The following is a 14,075-nucleotide window of genomic DNA, read 5'->3' as shown; positions in this document are numbered from 1 at the left end:
TGAAAAATCCAGTGTTTATTAAATTGTCTACAGTTTAAACATGATAAGCACGCCCCACTTCCCATGTCTCCAAAGAACAAGTGGCTCTGTTCCAACCTCAACCTCTCATGACTGCTCGATGCCTGTGTTGGTGCCTTGGCAACATATTACAAATCGTTCTTGTGGATTTTGTGAGAGAAATCATGACTCTGCAGCCTCATGTTCTGGGCTTGGTCGTGCAGCAGTGCCTTGCACAGGTAATGGGGCAGAGGACAGTACGGTCATCGCTGATGTAAAAGAGCCCGTGGCTATTGCCTTTGGTGTAGGATGACAGTGATCACATTCCCATAACCTCAGAACAAAGAACAAGGTCTAACGGGTAAGCCACGATAACCTGCTCACAGGACTGCTGAACCTGAGCCTTAGGGACACGTGGCGCTCCATGCATGGAGTACTCCTCTCCAGAGCCCTTCAACCTGCACCAGGTGAACATGTCCCCGTGCCACTGTTTTTGTCATTTTGCCTCTGAAGAAAATTGAAGGATAAAGGATCTAGTGATGATTATTGACTCACCAATACCACAGTCACGGTGGCACCAGTAGCTGTTTCCTGGGGTTTTGCGTGCACAAAGTGGAACTGAACTGAGCATCCAAAAGAGTCCAGGCCTAAGTACAGCAGGCAGCTCCGCCACTCTCCACGCAGGCTTGTAGATGTTAGCCGAGAAGCCGAATCTTCCGTGGGCACTGAGGTACTCTGGGTGCAAGGTAAAGAGCTCTAGACCACGCTTGCCACTTACTTCATCCTTTTCAAGTCATTTCAGGTTGTAGCCATTGTACACGCCCCCTCCAGCATCGTGTTAACAATATGAAGGCAGAGAACTGGAGAGTCATCTCTCGCTATCTTAAACAGAACAGTGTGTGTTGAAATGCACACAGTGCAGCATTTCACACAGACCGTTCAGTAGACTTTCAGGTACTCGTGGTATTTAAGTTAATCCCAGGGTCATAACAGTGCCTTTACTTCATAATCCCTTCTCTCAGGACACGAGCTCAGGTCTGGGGGCTCAGCACCATGCTCAGAGACCTTTCAAGTGCTGCATGATCCTATGATCCCAACAACCTCCGAAACAGTGTCTCCTTCACCTCCTGAACAGTGACGGCAGTGCTATTGAGCACAGCCATTTTTTCATTTAGTTCATGTGGAGATCCACTGCTTTAGCTCTCATGCGCCACCCACCACACTATGTCCCGTTAGCTCTCAGCCCCCCACTAAGTCCCAACATTAGCTCTTAGCGCCCCTCCCACCACACACTATGTTCCAACGCTGTCTCACTAGCCTCCCGCTTCCTGGAGTAATTTATTTGTTTCATGTTCTCGAAGACCTTTGGATGCCAGACGAGTGCTCTGTCTCTGGCCCAGCACCTCTCTCTCTCCTTCACTCAGGCTGGCTGGGCTGCCTTTGTAAGGAAAGAGATTAGGAGCTATTAATATTTTGAAGTTTCTGAAGACTGGATATGTCACAGTTTTTCTTGTTTTTAATCAGGAAAGGAGTGCTTCCCCCCGCCCCCTCCATAAGGTGTATGAGGCTACAGCCATGTAGCAGTTGCCTCTAACCCTTGGTGCTTAATTTATTATTGTTATTTTATTTTAAATTATGTGTGTTGTGGGTTTGTGATTGTGAACATGTGAATACAGGTGCCTATAGATGCCAGAGACATCAAGTGCCCTGGAGCTGGGATTGTAGAAGTGTGGGATGAGCCGTGGAGGTGCTGGGAGCTGACTGCCCTCTACAAAAGCAGCGTGCACTCCTAACCGCTGAGCTACTTCTGTAGCCCTGAATCCTCAGTTCTGATTTAGAGCGACAAAATTGTTTCCTTCTAAAAAGCTTCCATGTGGTATTTGAACGTAAGATTTGCTCCCTCTTTGCGGCTGATAGATGGGCTGCCTAGTAGTTAGCGAACCTTTGTACACTGTGAAGTAATTCCTGTGTAAACATTTCTGCAGTGAGTATTTTATTGTTGTTAGAGACAGTTTTCAAATGTCATGGGAGAGGCATGCTGCAGCCTGGTGGAGCATCAGGGCCAAGGCCGAGCAGTGGGCAGGAGCCTCAGTGACTATGGACATGTATATAGCTTGAAACAAGCAATTCCTACAAATATCAGCATGCAAAATATTCATATTTCTGACTCTCTGGCACAGGGTTAGATATTTTATATATTTCTAATGAGTAGCGAATGTTGTGCATTGAAACTAACTTCCAGTGTTTCTAAATGGGAGAAAAACTCTATGTTTCTGTGTGTGTGTGTGTGTGTGTGTGTGTGTGTGTGTGTGTGTGCGCTGTGTACATATTTTGGTCTGTGGGAAGAATATTGATGATAAAAGGACACAGTTGGGGGAGAAAAACTTCACCAGTTCTAATCCTGGTTCACTGAACCTGAATGCTCATAAATTCAGAGCATGAGTGAAGGAGAAGCCAAAATGTCCAGTTTTGTTTTATTACTACAAAAATGAAGCAGCTTGAGCCGGAATCTCAGCTTCTTTGGTAGGAACTGCTATGTTAAAGCTCAGCTTATTGGACAAGCAGTTTAGTTTGTTTCACTGAATGAGTTACTTTATATTAATATAATTTATTTGATCTAGTGACAATCACGAGCCACCCTTCAGCAGTTAGGTTCTTTTTTTATTTTTATTTTTTTGGTGTGGCTTTGAAAGAAATGTACATATTAATGACCTTTTTTTCAATCTCATTTCATTTTTTTAGGAGTCAGAGAATAATAAATTATGTTCCCTATATTCCTTCCGAAATACGTCTACCTCACCACATAAGCCTGACGAAGGGAGTCGGGAGCGCGAGACAATGAACAGTGTTACGTTTGGAACCCCAGAGCGCCGCAAAGGGAGCCTTGCCGATGTGGTGGACACGCTGAAGCAGAAGAAACTGGAGGAAATGACTCGGACAGAGCAAGAGGGTATGTGCACTTCCCCTCTGCGCTCCTTCCTGCTGTAGCAAAGTGCCTGTGCTCCACAGCTCGGAGCAGCAGGACTCAGGGGTTACCATGGTGACAGCTGACTGAAGTCCATTAGCAGTCCTAAGCAGATAGCCCCAATTTTCTCAAAACCTATGTGTTTTGTTTGTTTCTTCCAACAATACCCTAAGGATTAGAACTGACCTTAACCATCACCCTGGAAAAAGATAGCAAGAGAATTTCCTAACTACAAACTTAGTGCTTTTCTCTTATTTCCTTTTGGCAGATAATTTTTATGATGATATGTCCCATTTAAAAATGAAGTAAACTTTTTTTCTAATGTATTTCCCTTCCATTTTATGACTATTATACATTGTAAATTTTACATTCACCCCTGAATGCTGGAATAGAGTACAGAGTTGCCAGTGCTGTCCAGGGGCAGGATGCCATGCCTGCCCCAGCCTCCTGCACTCTCCTCACCACAGGACTCTTCAGTGCATTCTGTATTTAAGCAAAATGCTCCGTGTGGGGTTATCACAATCAGTGTACACACGCATTCTTTATCTGGGAGTTCAGGCCTAGCCTAGCCCTGGGTTTATTACTAGTAAGTGAAATGCATACCTCTGTGACGCTGTAGGAGACTGGGATGAGCAGGTAGTTCGCATCTAACTTAATTTTATTCTTGTAAAGACTCAAAGTTCGGTCTTTAATTGATTTTTGTGGAACTCCGTCTCAAGGTCTTGCTCACCTCTTTGTCATGCTAATCAGATCGTTGACATGTATGCAGATGCCTTTGATGGCTCAGCTACTCTGCAGTAGCTTAGGGACTGCATCCCTGTCTCACACTTACTCTACCCTAGTTCAGTTTCTATAAGCCACAGAATTCAAAAGTTGCTGTGGTCCTTGTATTTGACATGATAGCAGAAACATTTTGAAAAATAACCCAAACAATGAATATAAAAGTCTCTTATAAACTGCAAACTGTATGGATTTGGAATGTTCCTGATGATTGTCGCATTATAAATGTCAATTATCCCCCTGTGCTTTAATGTAATGATGCCTCTGGAGGCCACAGAGGTAATTAGGATGTTCAACTTTACAGTTCTCTTCAGCTACAGACCTTGGGAGGTCTTGTGTTTGCTTGGTACATACGTCACATGTATCGCTGTACACACCCAAGTGTGATTGTGCTCTTCTTGTCACTTGTGGGTGTGTGTGCATGTGTGCTCATGTGTACCGACTGCCTCTTCAGCATTAGGTGTCAAGCTGTCTATTTTTTCCCAAATGTTAATTATTTCTAATATGTTTGTTCCACTCATCTCTAGAATGTGAAATAAGATGATTGGTACATTCTGGTTGGTATTTAGAGCACAGACACCTGTGTTCTAGTGGGGTCATGAGCAGTTACAGGTAACAGGTGTGACCATTAGTGCACGAACTCCGCTGACTTTTCTGCTCTTCCAGAGGTTATTTTCTCTATGACTCCCTTCAACAGTCTAGTGAAGCCTATTATTTCCTTTCTTAGAGTTATAGTAAACTCAGAAAATAAAATACACAGACTTACAGGGAAGTGAATTATATTAAACTCCCAAATAATTTTTAAAATGTGATCAGGTAGAATGTAATCCTTTACTAATACACAAAAATAAAGTTTAAGGTTGACCCAGCCATGTAGCAGGGCTGTAACTGACATGGGCAGATGGTCTAATAAGTTTAGCAAGATGGAGAATGCCTACTGTTAGGTGCTAACCCTGTGTCCACAGAAGACTTGCTCTCAGCCATCACTTGAGGAAAGGCAAAAATCACAGTCTGAGCTTAGTTGGGGAGAGGCTGCTTTTCCGTCTGAGTTCTGCATAGTCATGTCTCTCAAGGTTGACAACTCTGGTGCTGGATGACACGGTGTCCTCACGGTGCACAGGACAGTAGTGGCCTCTGTCTTTAAACGACACAAATCCTAGTAAGAGACATAAGAAGTGTGTCGAATGAGATCTAGTTTGAAGTCTAACAGTGACAGGCTCCACGAAAGCTGTACAGATGCAGTGTTTTGGGAGTTTACAAGGTAAGCTGATTGCTCCTGCCTGGGAAGCCACCGGAGGGTTGTGTGGGGGATGAGTTCTAACTAGTCTTGGAGAATGAGAGCATTTCTTTGGTGGAATGCAGGGGAGAGACATTTCAGGCTGAGGAACAGGCATTGCACTTAAAACAGCCAGCCTTCAGGCTCTAACTTGAGGTGAATTTGCATATGGGACATTAAGATGAAAAACTAGGCTATGTTCAGATCGTGACAGGCCTGCTGTTTTGGCTACAAAATTCAAATGTAATACTGGAGGTGATGGAGGGGCGCTAACTTCTTTACTCCAGTCGGGTAGGGATTGGAACGTTCTTCTAAGTAAGTGAACCTGGCAGTTCAGTGTAGGCTGGATGGGAGCAGAAGTAGACATTAACTACAACACTCTAGGCCAGAGATGAGTGCCTGAACTAAGGCAGCAGAGTGAGAGAAACAAACAAACAAACAAACAAACAAAGGGCTGCATATGGAGATGGGATCAGGAGAGGCATTGTGGAGATGACACAAGAGTGGGGAAACTAAGAGGGCGGCCAATTGTAATGCAGTGTTTTTTGTTTTTTAAACTCTGAGCAAATAGGAAGGTGGTGATACAATCAGTGAAATGTGAACAAATAAGGTTTGCAAATGGGAGAAAGGCATGGTTTCTAGTTTTTATTGAGTTTTATATATTTTCTTAGTTTGAATCCCATCTTTAAGTGTGTGTGTGTGTGTGTGTGTGTGTGTGTGTGTGTGTGTGTGTGTGTGTGTGTGTGCAGTACACCTGCCTTAGTAACTCTGTAAAGGTCAAAGTATGACTTCAATGGACAGCCTTCACTTCGCTCCCTGTTGCAGGCAGCGTTTCTTGTAGTTTGCCACTGCCTACACCAGGACAACTGCCCTATAACCTTCCAAGGACTGTTCTGCCTCCACCTCTCCTCTCCCACAGGCATGCTGGGATTACAGAGCACTGTACATTACATCCAGCACTACCTGGATGCTAGGATCCTGAACTCAGCTCTTGACACTCTTACAGCCAGTGCTTTAGCCACATAGCCACCTCCTCAGCCCCGAATACTTATTTCTATTGTCCTCTGGTAACAATAGAATAGAATGTGGTGGCAGAACTAAGAAATAGAAAGGTCATTAAAACTTGGGAGAGATTCTGTTTCTAAGATGGTGATAGCACAGGTCTCCGAGGTCAAACAGTTCTTCTACCAGCATTTGCTTGGCTTTGGTTCCTCAAAGCCTTGAATCTGGCTCTTCAGGTGGGACATGCTACCTCACGGGGCATGGAAGAGCTTTTCACATATATCGTCTGCCTCTCCCTTACTCCACTTCATGTGTCAGGGTCAGGGTTAGGATAAACTGATTGGCAAGCCTGTATGGACAACATGATAAGTGAGGACCTTCCTTGACTCACTCCCAGAACATGCTTGACTCTATCAAGTAAAAAAACACCTTCCCTCTTAGGAGCTCATCTAGATGAAGTTGATCACTGTCCAGTCTAAACCGTTGCTTACAAGGTACAACAGGAGGATTCACTGCCGTGCTGATTTACTGTTCTCTCTGACTAGACTGCAGAGACCCTGATGAACAATGGCATTCTGTCAGAAGCCCGCCTCCCTCCGACAGTGAGGGTGATGGAAAGATGAGCAAGGGTTCTGCCTTTTGTGGCTTTAACTTTGATTTAGTGTCATAAGTAGATGAATAGCTATGTGGCAGGTAAGAAAATGATGGGTGAGTAGATAAACACAGGAGTGGATTGAATGACTAAACCTCAGAATCTTCTCGTTAATATCTTGTTGATACTGGTGGGTAGAGCATGCAGAAAGACTTTGATTAATAGAGTCAGGTTAGGATGCTTCCAAGATAAAAATCCTTCAGCTGCAATGAAATGATGAATTCTAGTTATCCTTGTGTCACCCATCTTGCTGCCAGCATGGCTGGGTCCTAACATAAGCGACAGTTGTCAGAAAATGAATACTTTAAAAAGGACTTCTATATCTAAATACATATATTTAATCAGAGAGCCCTTTGGCTTCTGAAAATAGGTTGTCTAATGAGAATTTCATTTGAGCAGCTGCGACTGAGGAGGTCAACAGGCAGCGCTAGGAGAATATGGCCCAGCTGGTTAAATGTGGTGGCTGTCGTGATTTAAACGGTCAAGTGCCGCTTGTAATCCAGGACCGTCTGTTTGTGGAGGGAAGAGCGAGTGCTTCAGCATAATGTACAGCTGTTTTACTCTCTCTTTAATAAGAGTGCTCCAGCCACTGTCATGTCTTGTGTGTCATACTACTGAGTATGTGATCCCAGGCCACTGGGGTGGGTTGCAGTCGGCGTTGGGGATTACGTGAGGGACAGGGCACAACAGGAAACCCCTTGAGTGTCTGACAAGACTTTCTGACTTTTCAAGACTCTCCTGTAGGTAATAATTACTGTCACTGCGAGGAAGCAACTGTGCTTGGAATTAGGTAGAAATATCAGAGTGGATTTTTTTTTTTTTTTTTTTTTTTTTTTTTTTTTTTTTTTTTTTGAGAGCATGGCAAGCACATAGCTTAGGCAGGGTTCCGTAAACATGCCTGGCTCAGAGAGTAGAGTATGAATTTTCCCCATGGATTGGGGTACCTAAGGCCATCAGGGTGATGCAAGCACACAGACACATCTTGCTGTGCCCATACACAAAGGGCAGTGAGCTTGGGTTTCTGGTGAACAAGATTCTCGAAGGATTCTGTAGCTGTTGGGAGTACCAGAGTGTGTGTTTCTATGAACGGCAAGCACACTGGTGGTGTTTACATCTCCAACCAGTCATCTGCTCTGTGTTCCCACTGAAATATAGAGTATACATTGTGTGTGCTGGTGTATCAAAGGTGTTGTCTAGTATAGTTGAAATGACAAGAACTCAGCTTTGAAAAGTCATATATTATTTTGAAGTAGCTCTGGATTTGAGTCTAAGTTTCAATATTCCTGAAAGCACTACAACTGCCACGTGGGCTGGAGACAGAGCAGGTGCTGGAGTTTGACGCTCACTCATTGTTTACCACATAAACTTCATAGCACATTACTGAATTTCTCTGTGCTTTATTTTCTGTTTTAATGCAAAATTTGCATCCTTGATGGGATAACAATTGAGATGTAATATGAATAAATTAATAAAATATATTAAAAATGTGCATCCTTCTTGTCTTTGTAACTTTTCTATTGCTGTGATAAAACACCATGACCGAGGCAATAAAAGCAAGCATTTAATTGAGCTTGAAGTTTCAGATGGTTTGACTCTATGATAGTGAAGTGAAGGAACAACTGAGAGCTCACAACTTGGAGACAGACAGACAGAAAGAGAGAGGGAGAGAGAGAGAGAGAGAGAGAGAGAGAGAGAGAGAGAGGGAGAGAAAGAGAGAGAGAGAGAGAGAGAGGAGAGAGAGAGAGAGAGAGAGAGACGGAGAGACGAGAGGAGCGAGACTGAGAGAGAGAGAGAGAGAGAAAGAGAGAGAGAGATAGACCGCCCACGTTCAGTGACACACTTCATCCAATAAGGCCACACCTCCTAATCCTTCCCAAACAGTTCCACCAATTGGGGTCCAATTATTCAATTATATGAACCTATGGGGGACATTCTCTTTCAAAGCACCAAAATTATAGTGCTGTTATGAAAATCAAGCATTAGTCAGTGCACTAAGGCATATGGAGCCCTGTGCGCACATAGAGTAGGATTCAATTAATGGAGCCAGAATTGTCTCCTGGCCATAAGACCTTGTGTATGTGACTTAACCTGTCTGTGTTCCAGTTCCTATGAAGCTGGGCTGTGGGGGTGGGGGGGTGGGGACTAGATATCACTTTCCTCATCAAAGCTATTATTGCTATTGTTATTGTAACTACTATTACAATGGCTGTTATTTGAAGAAACTGCTCAAAAAGAAATATTATAAAAATCTCTTTGCATGCAGCAGGCCTTAGCAAATGTCCCGGGTGTTAAGGGATTTAGCATTTGGCGGCAATGGTGTTCTTGTGTTCTGGAAGAGCAATTCAGTTTTGTTGGCCTTTCAGGCCTTCTGGAAAAGCTGATACTAAAGTTTCCCCACTGGAAGCCAGTCTTCCCTGCTGTGAAATGTGGAATGCAGTGTGTCAGCCACTGAGGTTGGTGGAGCCTTGGATGGAGTTTCAGACTCCTGTCAGGAACAGCGTGTTCCTGTTGCAGTAAAACCTATGAAATCCTGGGCAGTAATAATAAGAGCACCTTGACATTCATGCCATGCTGCAGCACCCAAACAATTTTAGGGCAGAAAGTATGAATATCAGGGTTTTACCACTATTTTGATTGATTGTTGAAAGTTTAGCATCTCTAAAGCTTTTCTGGTTTTCATTTGTGAGACTTATACATAAAAACACATTTAAAAGACTGAACGATATGGCTTCCTCAGTGAAGTGCTTGCCTCTCACACATGAGGGCATGAGTTTGATACCCAGAACACACTAGAAGGTCCCTGCAGTACTGCGGAGGCAGGTACAGGAGGATCGTGGAAACTTGTCAAGTTGGTAGGCTCCAGATATAATCTCAAAATTAAGTGGAGAATGATTGAGGAAGACACTCCATGCAGACCTCAGGCCTCCATGCATGTGTATGTGCACTCCCAAAACATGTACACATACATATTACACACATACACATGAACACGTGCACACAGAACGCACTGATTACTCACCACAGCCCCACAGAGCATCATCTCAAGCATAGTACATGATCACTAAGGCTCCACAAGCTGCTCACAGTTTGGCGAGGAAGAAGTTGGGCAGTCAGCACAGTCTCGGCACAGCTTCCTTTAAGTTCAATGTTCCTCTTTCAAAAAAAAAAAAATCTATTTTCTCCTAATAATGTTTGTGTTCTTGCTGCTGCTTTGGATTTGTGTGTGTGTGTGTGGGAATTACGCTTAGTGTACTTCTGAGTTAGGCGTGTTTGCTTTCCGGTTTTTGGAAACTGGTCATCCTCTCATGTAACTCTTGGAATCCCAGAATGAGTGACAGCCCTGTGGTCCCCTGGCCTTTGAACAAATCGTGGCTAAGCTGTCTGCAGCTGTTTTGTGGCCCCTTACAGCCCAGGTAACACACTATCCCTCCGAGTCCTCCCCTTGTCATCTCTTTGTTTGGCCTCTGCTTAGAAAAGACGCTGTAGCTTTTGTGGCCCATTCCTAGCTCCTCGGATTTTGAAGCTGTTTTTTCTTGGCTCTTTTCACTAATGACATTAGCAGACACAGACAATTGTTTCACGTTTGTCTTTCACTGAGTGGAAGGGAGGGGGCGGGTGTTGAAGGTGCCCGAATGTTTTGTTGTTTAGAAAGAGGCAGCTCCCTAATGCTTCTCTGGAGCCAGGCTCTTTCTCCTCTGCCTTTTGCATTTGTGAATTTCTGCATTTCCCCTTGAAAATCCATTACAAATGAGAGACGCATGGGAGAATAGCAAAATAAAAGGATACAGAGGGTCCTAGAAATCTACAAGTAGAACAATATGATAGGCAGATTTGGGCCCAGGGGTCCCGCTCAAACTAAGGCACCAGCCAAGGACAATACAGGAGGTAAACTTTAAACCCCTTCCCAGATCTAGCCAATGGTCAGAATATTCTCCACAGTTGAGTGGAGAGTGGGATATGACTTTCTCACGTACTCTGGTGCCTCACATTTGACCATGTCCCCTGGAGGGCGAGACCTGGTGGCACTCAGAGGAAGGACAACAGTTAGCCAAGAAGAGACTTGATACCCTATGAGAATATACAGGGGGAGGTAATCCCCCTCAGGAACAGTCATAGGGGAGGGGAATAATGGGAAAATGGGGGGAGGGGAGGGAGGAATGGGAGGATACAAGGGATGGGATAAACATTGAGATGTAACAAGAATAAATTAATAAAAAAAAAAAAGAAAGAAAATCCATTACATTTTCTTCAGAATTTATTCTGGGAGTTTCAAGAAATAAGTAGGGTAATGTTTGGATTTTTAGGATTTTTTTTATAGTTGAAAGAGAAGATAAGGAAGTGGGTCATTTAAACATGGCAGCGGAAGCACATGGACGGGGAGGAGACAGCACTCATGGGCTCCTGTTCTAGCTCAGTGTAGACGGTGATTTCCGTGACAGCCCATGTGCTCCTCACGTGTGCACTTCTTGCTTCAGACACGTTAGGACTCTGTTTGCTCTTATTTTCCATTTTGTTCTGAAACAGTTTCGAAATAATGCATTTAGTTCTGTTTGCTTTAGAACTGTATACAAATGATGCCACCCTGTAGTTTTCTGAGACCTGCTTTGTATACTCACGACTATACTATATGATATAGTGCATTTTCACTTTTGTATAGTTTTCCAGACACTACTCTACACTGTGGCATGTAACAGTCAGTGTTCGGTGGTGCAGCCACTAATGCCAGGGAGGTTCTTGCATTTGTCTGATGCACATGTGAGTGAGGGGCCTCCCTTCAGGAGAAGCATTGACAGTACTGATCTTGATAGTGACAAATATGTGTACTCATTTCCACCTGCTTTCAAAGCAAAACTTGCTCTCTCTGTGTCTTGTCTCTGTTTCTCTGTTTCTCCCTCCCTCCCTCCCTCCCTCTCCTCCCCCCCCCTCTGTGTATATGTGTGTGTGCATTTGTGTGTTCTCTGAAAGATTTAACTGCTTAGACCTCTTTGGGCTATCTTCCTTAAATATTCAGTATAGTTTTCCCCCCTTGATCACTAACCTTTTCGGAAACTCAACAAGAGTCCCCAGTGGGCCCTTTGCTGCAGTTTTCCTTTTGTTGTGTCATAATAGAATGTCTTCCACCCTTTCAACAATGGCCAAGCACAGGTGCCTGTTCTCCTGCTGGACTGTGATTACGGGGTTTGTTAGGAAACACACTGCTCCCCTTTTGATCTTCTTTATTGATGTTTCCCTCTTATGACGTGGTTTTAGGATTAGAGCGACTCCTGATCTCTAATTATCTTGGGTTCACAACCTTATTTTTTTTTCTGAAATACTTTATATTTAAAATTACAAGCTTTTTGATCATTGTGCTATCCTATCATTTATATTGAAATAGACATTTTTGTGGTCAATTGACCTGTTGGATGGAAATCTTCACCTCTCTCTTAGAATATTATCAACCTGTAATTCCAGTTACTCAGGAGGCTGAGGCAGGAGGATCACAAGAACAAGGCCATTCTGGCCTATACAGTAAGTTCAAACCATGCTGGGAAACCCTGAGAGCCAGATGTATCATTCAGTATTTGTGTGCTTGTATCACACGCAGGAGGCGACTGGGTCCCATCCTCAGCAGTTTAAAAGGGCCTAAGAATCCTTTCAAGGAGGAGGCTGGGAAGATGCCGGAGGTCCAGGCTCCCAGCAGCAGATGGCTCAGAGGCCGGCCTACCCTCCTTGCATTCTGGCGGTGGAGTAGGGTCTTTGGACCAAGCTGGTTAGCTAGACTAGCCAGAGCTATAACTTTGGGATCAAATGAGACTCTGCTTCAATATTTAGGATGGAGACTGATCAAGAAAGAGACTCAAAGTCAACTCCTGTCTCCAAAAGGCCACACACATGTTCATACATGTGAATATGTGCTCACTGGGCATGTAAGCACCACAGCCCGGGGAAAGTAAAGCAGACAAATTCAGATGTTGGCCTGGACTTGATATGAATTCTTTCACGACCCTAGCAACTTTGTTGATGGCATCAAGTAATTAACTAATTAAGTTTTAGTTTTTAATTTATAAAATGGTTAATTTACATATGTATTAAAGGATATATTTTAAAATTCTATGCCATTTTGATTTTTTAAAAATTCATATCTAAACTTCAGAGTCCACTAATCAGAGTGCCTCTGTTTTCTAAACAAATCACTGATTTCAACAAATCTCACAATTCCTTTTCTTTTATTCTTGAAAATGCTCGTTATTGTCTGTTCTTTTTGATCCTGGAATATTTATGAAGTGGGAGATAAAAGCAGCTATGCAGTTTTGATGTCTGAAGAAGACATTGTCCAATGAAGTACTTACAAAGCCAGGGCTTCAAGGCCCTAGCTTAGCGCTGACTTATCTGTGGCACCGAGACTTATGCGCTTTCTCAGCTGATGCCTTGAGAGCTCATGTCTGAGAGGGCCCACATGGCATCACAAGTCCAGGCAAGCGCTCCACAGTGAACTCAGCAGATGCAGGCCATCCACTAACACTGGGAGCACCAAAGTTAGAGGCTACGGGTTTGCACACTTATAGTACAAACAGATAGCACATTAAAAACAAGTAAATACAAATGACGAAGGTATGCTGAATAGCTCTGACACTATGGCAAAGCATTGACTTTTGCCGAGAAATGCCATGGCAGCACACAATCACACCAATGTGTGTTTTTTAATGAATGCAAAACAGAGTCAAAGGGAAGTCTTAAAAGAGGCCCAGTAACTGTGTACAATGAAATTCCATCAGATTTATTTATTCATTCACTTTTAATTAACAGTCTTATCTCTCCTTTGACCTTCTTTTGGAAGCCCAGTTCTCTCCTGCGGTTTCTGCACAGCGTACTCCAGGCTAGGTGGCCAGTCCTTCCAGCTGGTTCTAATTTCTCTGCCCTCTGTGTCTCTAGTGCTGGGATTACAGATGCATGCCACCACAGCCACATCTGGCTCCTTATGTGGGTCTCACTTCATCAAGCTGGTCCTGCAAGGACTTTTACCCTTGAGTCATCTCCCCTACTCTCTTTGGCCTTTTAAAAGGATGATCCTTTAACTCTCTGCTTCTGCCTTCTGCTTACTCAGACTTCAGCTCTAGGCAGCCGGGATGGCCCAGTGGGTAAAGTAACCCACTGCCGAACCTGATGATCCGGGTTCAACCCCCAGGACCCATTTGGTAGAGGGAGAAAACTGACTCCTGTGGCATGTCCCTAAAGCTTTACATACAACATGTCATGTGTGCCACTCACAGCGAAACACCGATAAATAATTAAAATAGGTAACATCAAAACAAAGTTGCCACTTCCTTGAGGAAGTCTAATATCCAGAGATTATGATTACACTTCTGTTTTTCTTTCTTTCTTTTTCTTTGGGGTGGGAGAAGATAGGGTCTCATTTATCC

At 43.7% G+C, this 14,075-nt stretch overlaps 1 protein-coding gene across 1 annotated transcript in view; it reads left to right on the top strand.

The window, feature by feature from the left end:
• Sox6 (SRY-box transcription factor 6) overlaps window positions 1-14,075 on the top strand; it is a 333,439-nt gene that overhangs the window by 41,138 nt on the left and 278,226 nt on the right. Inside the window, exon 3 of the mRNA XM_051149259.1 lies at window positions 2,740-2,947. Within this exon, the coding sequence (XP_051005216.1) occupies window positions 2,740-2,947 (208 nt within the window). The remainder of the gene's footprint in view (window positions 1-2,739; window positions 2,948-14,075) is intronic.

The sequence above is a fragment of the Acomys russatus genome, chromosome 7, assembly GCF_903995435.1.
Source record: "Acomys russatus chromosome 7, mAcoRus1.1, whole genome shotgun sequence".
Classification (NCBI taxonomy): Eukaryota; Metazoa; Chordata; class Mammalia; order Rodentia; family Muridae; genus Acomys; species Acomys russatus.
Note: the sequence above shows the minus strand (reverse complement) of the source record. Positions and strands in the feature narration are given on the sequence as shown.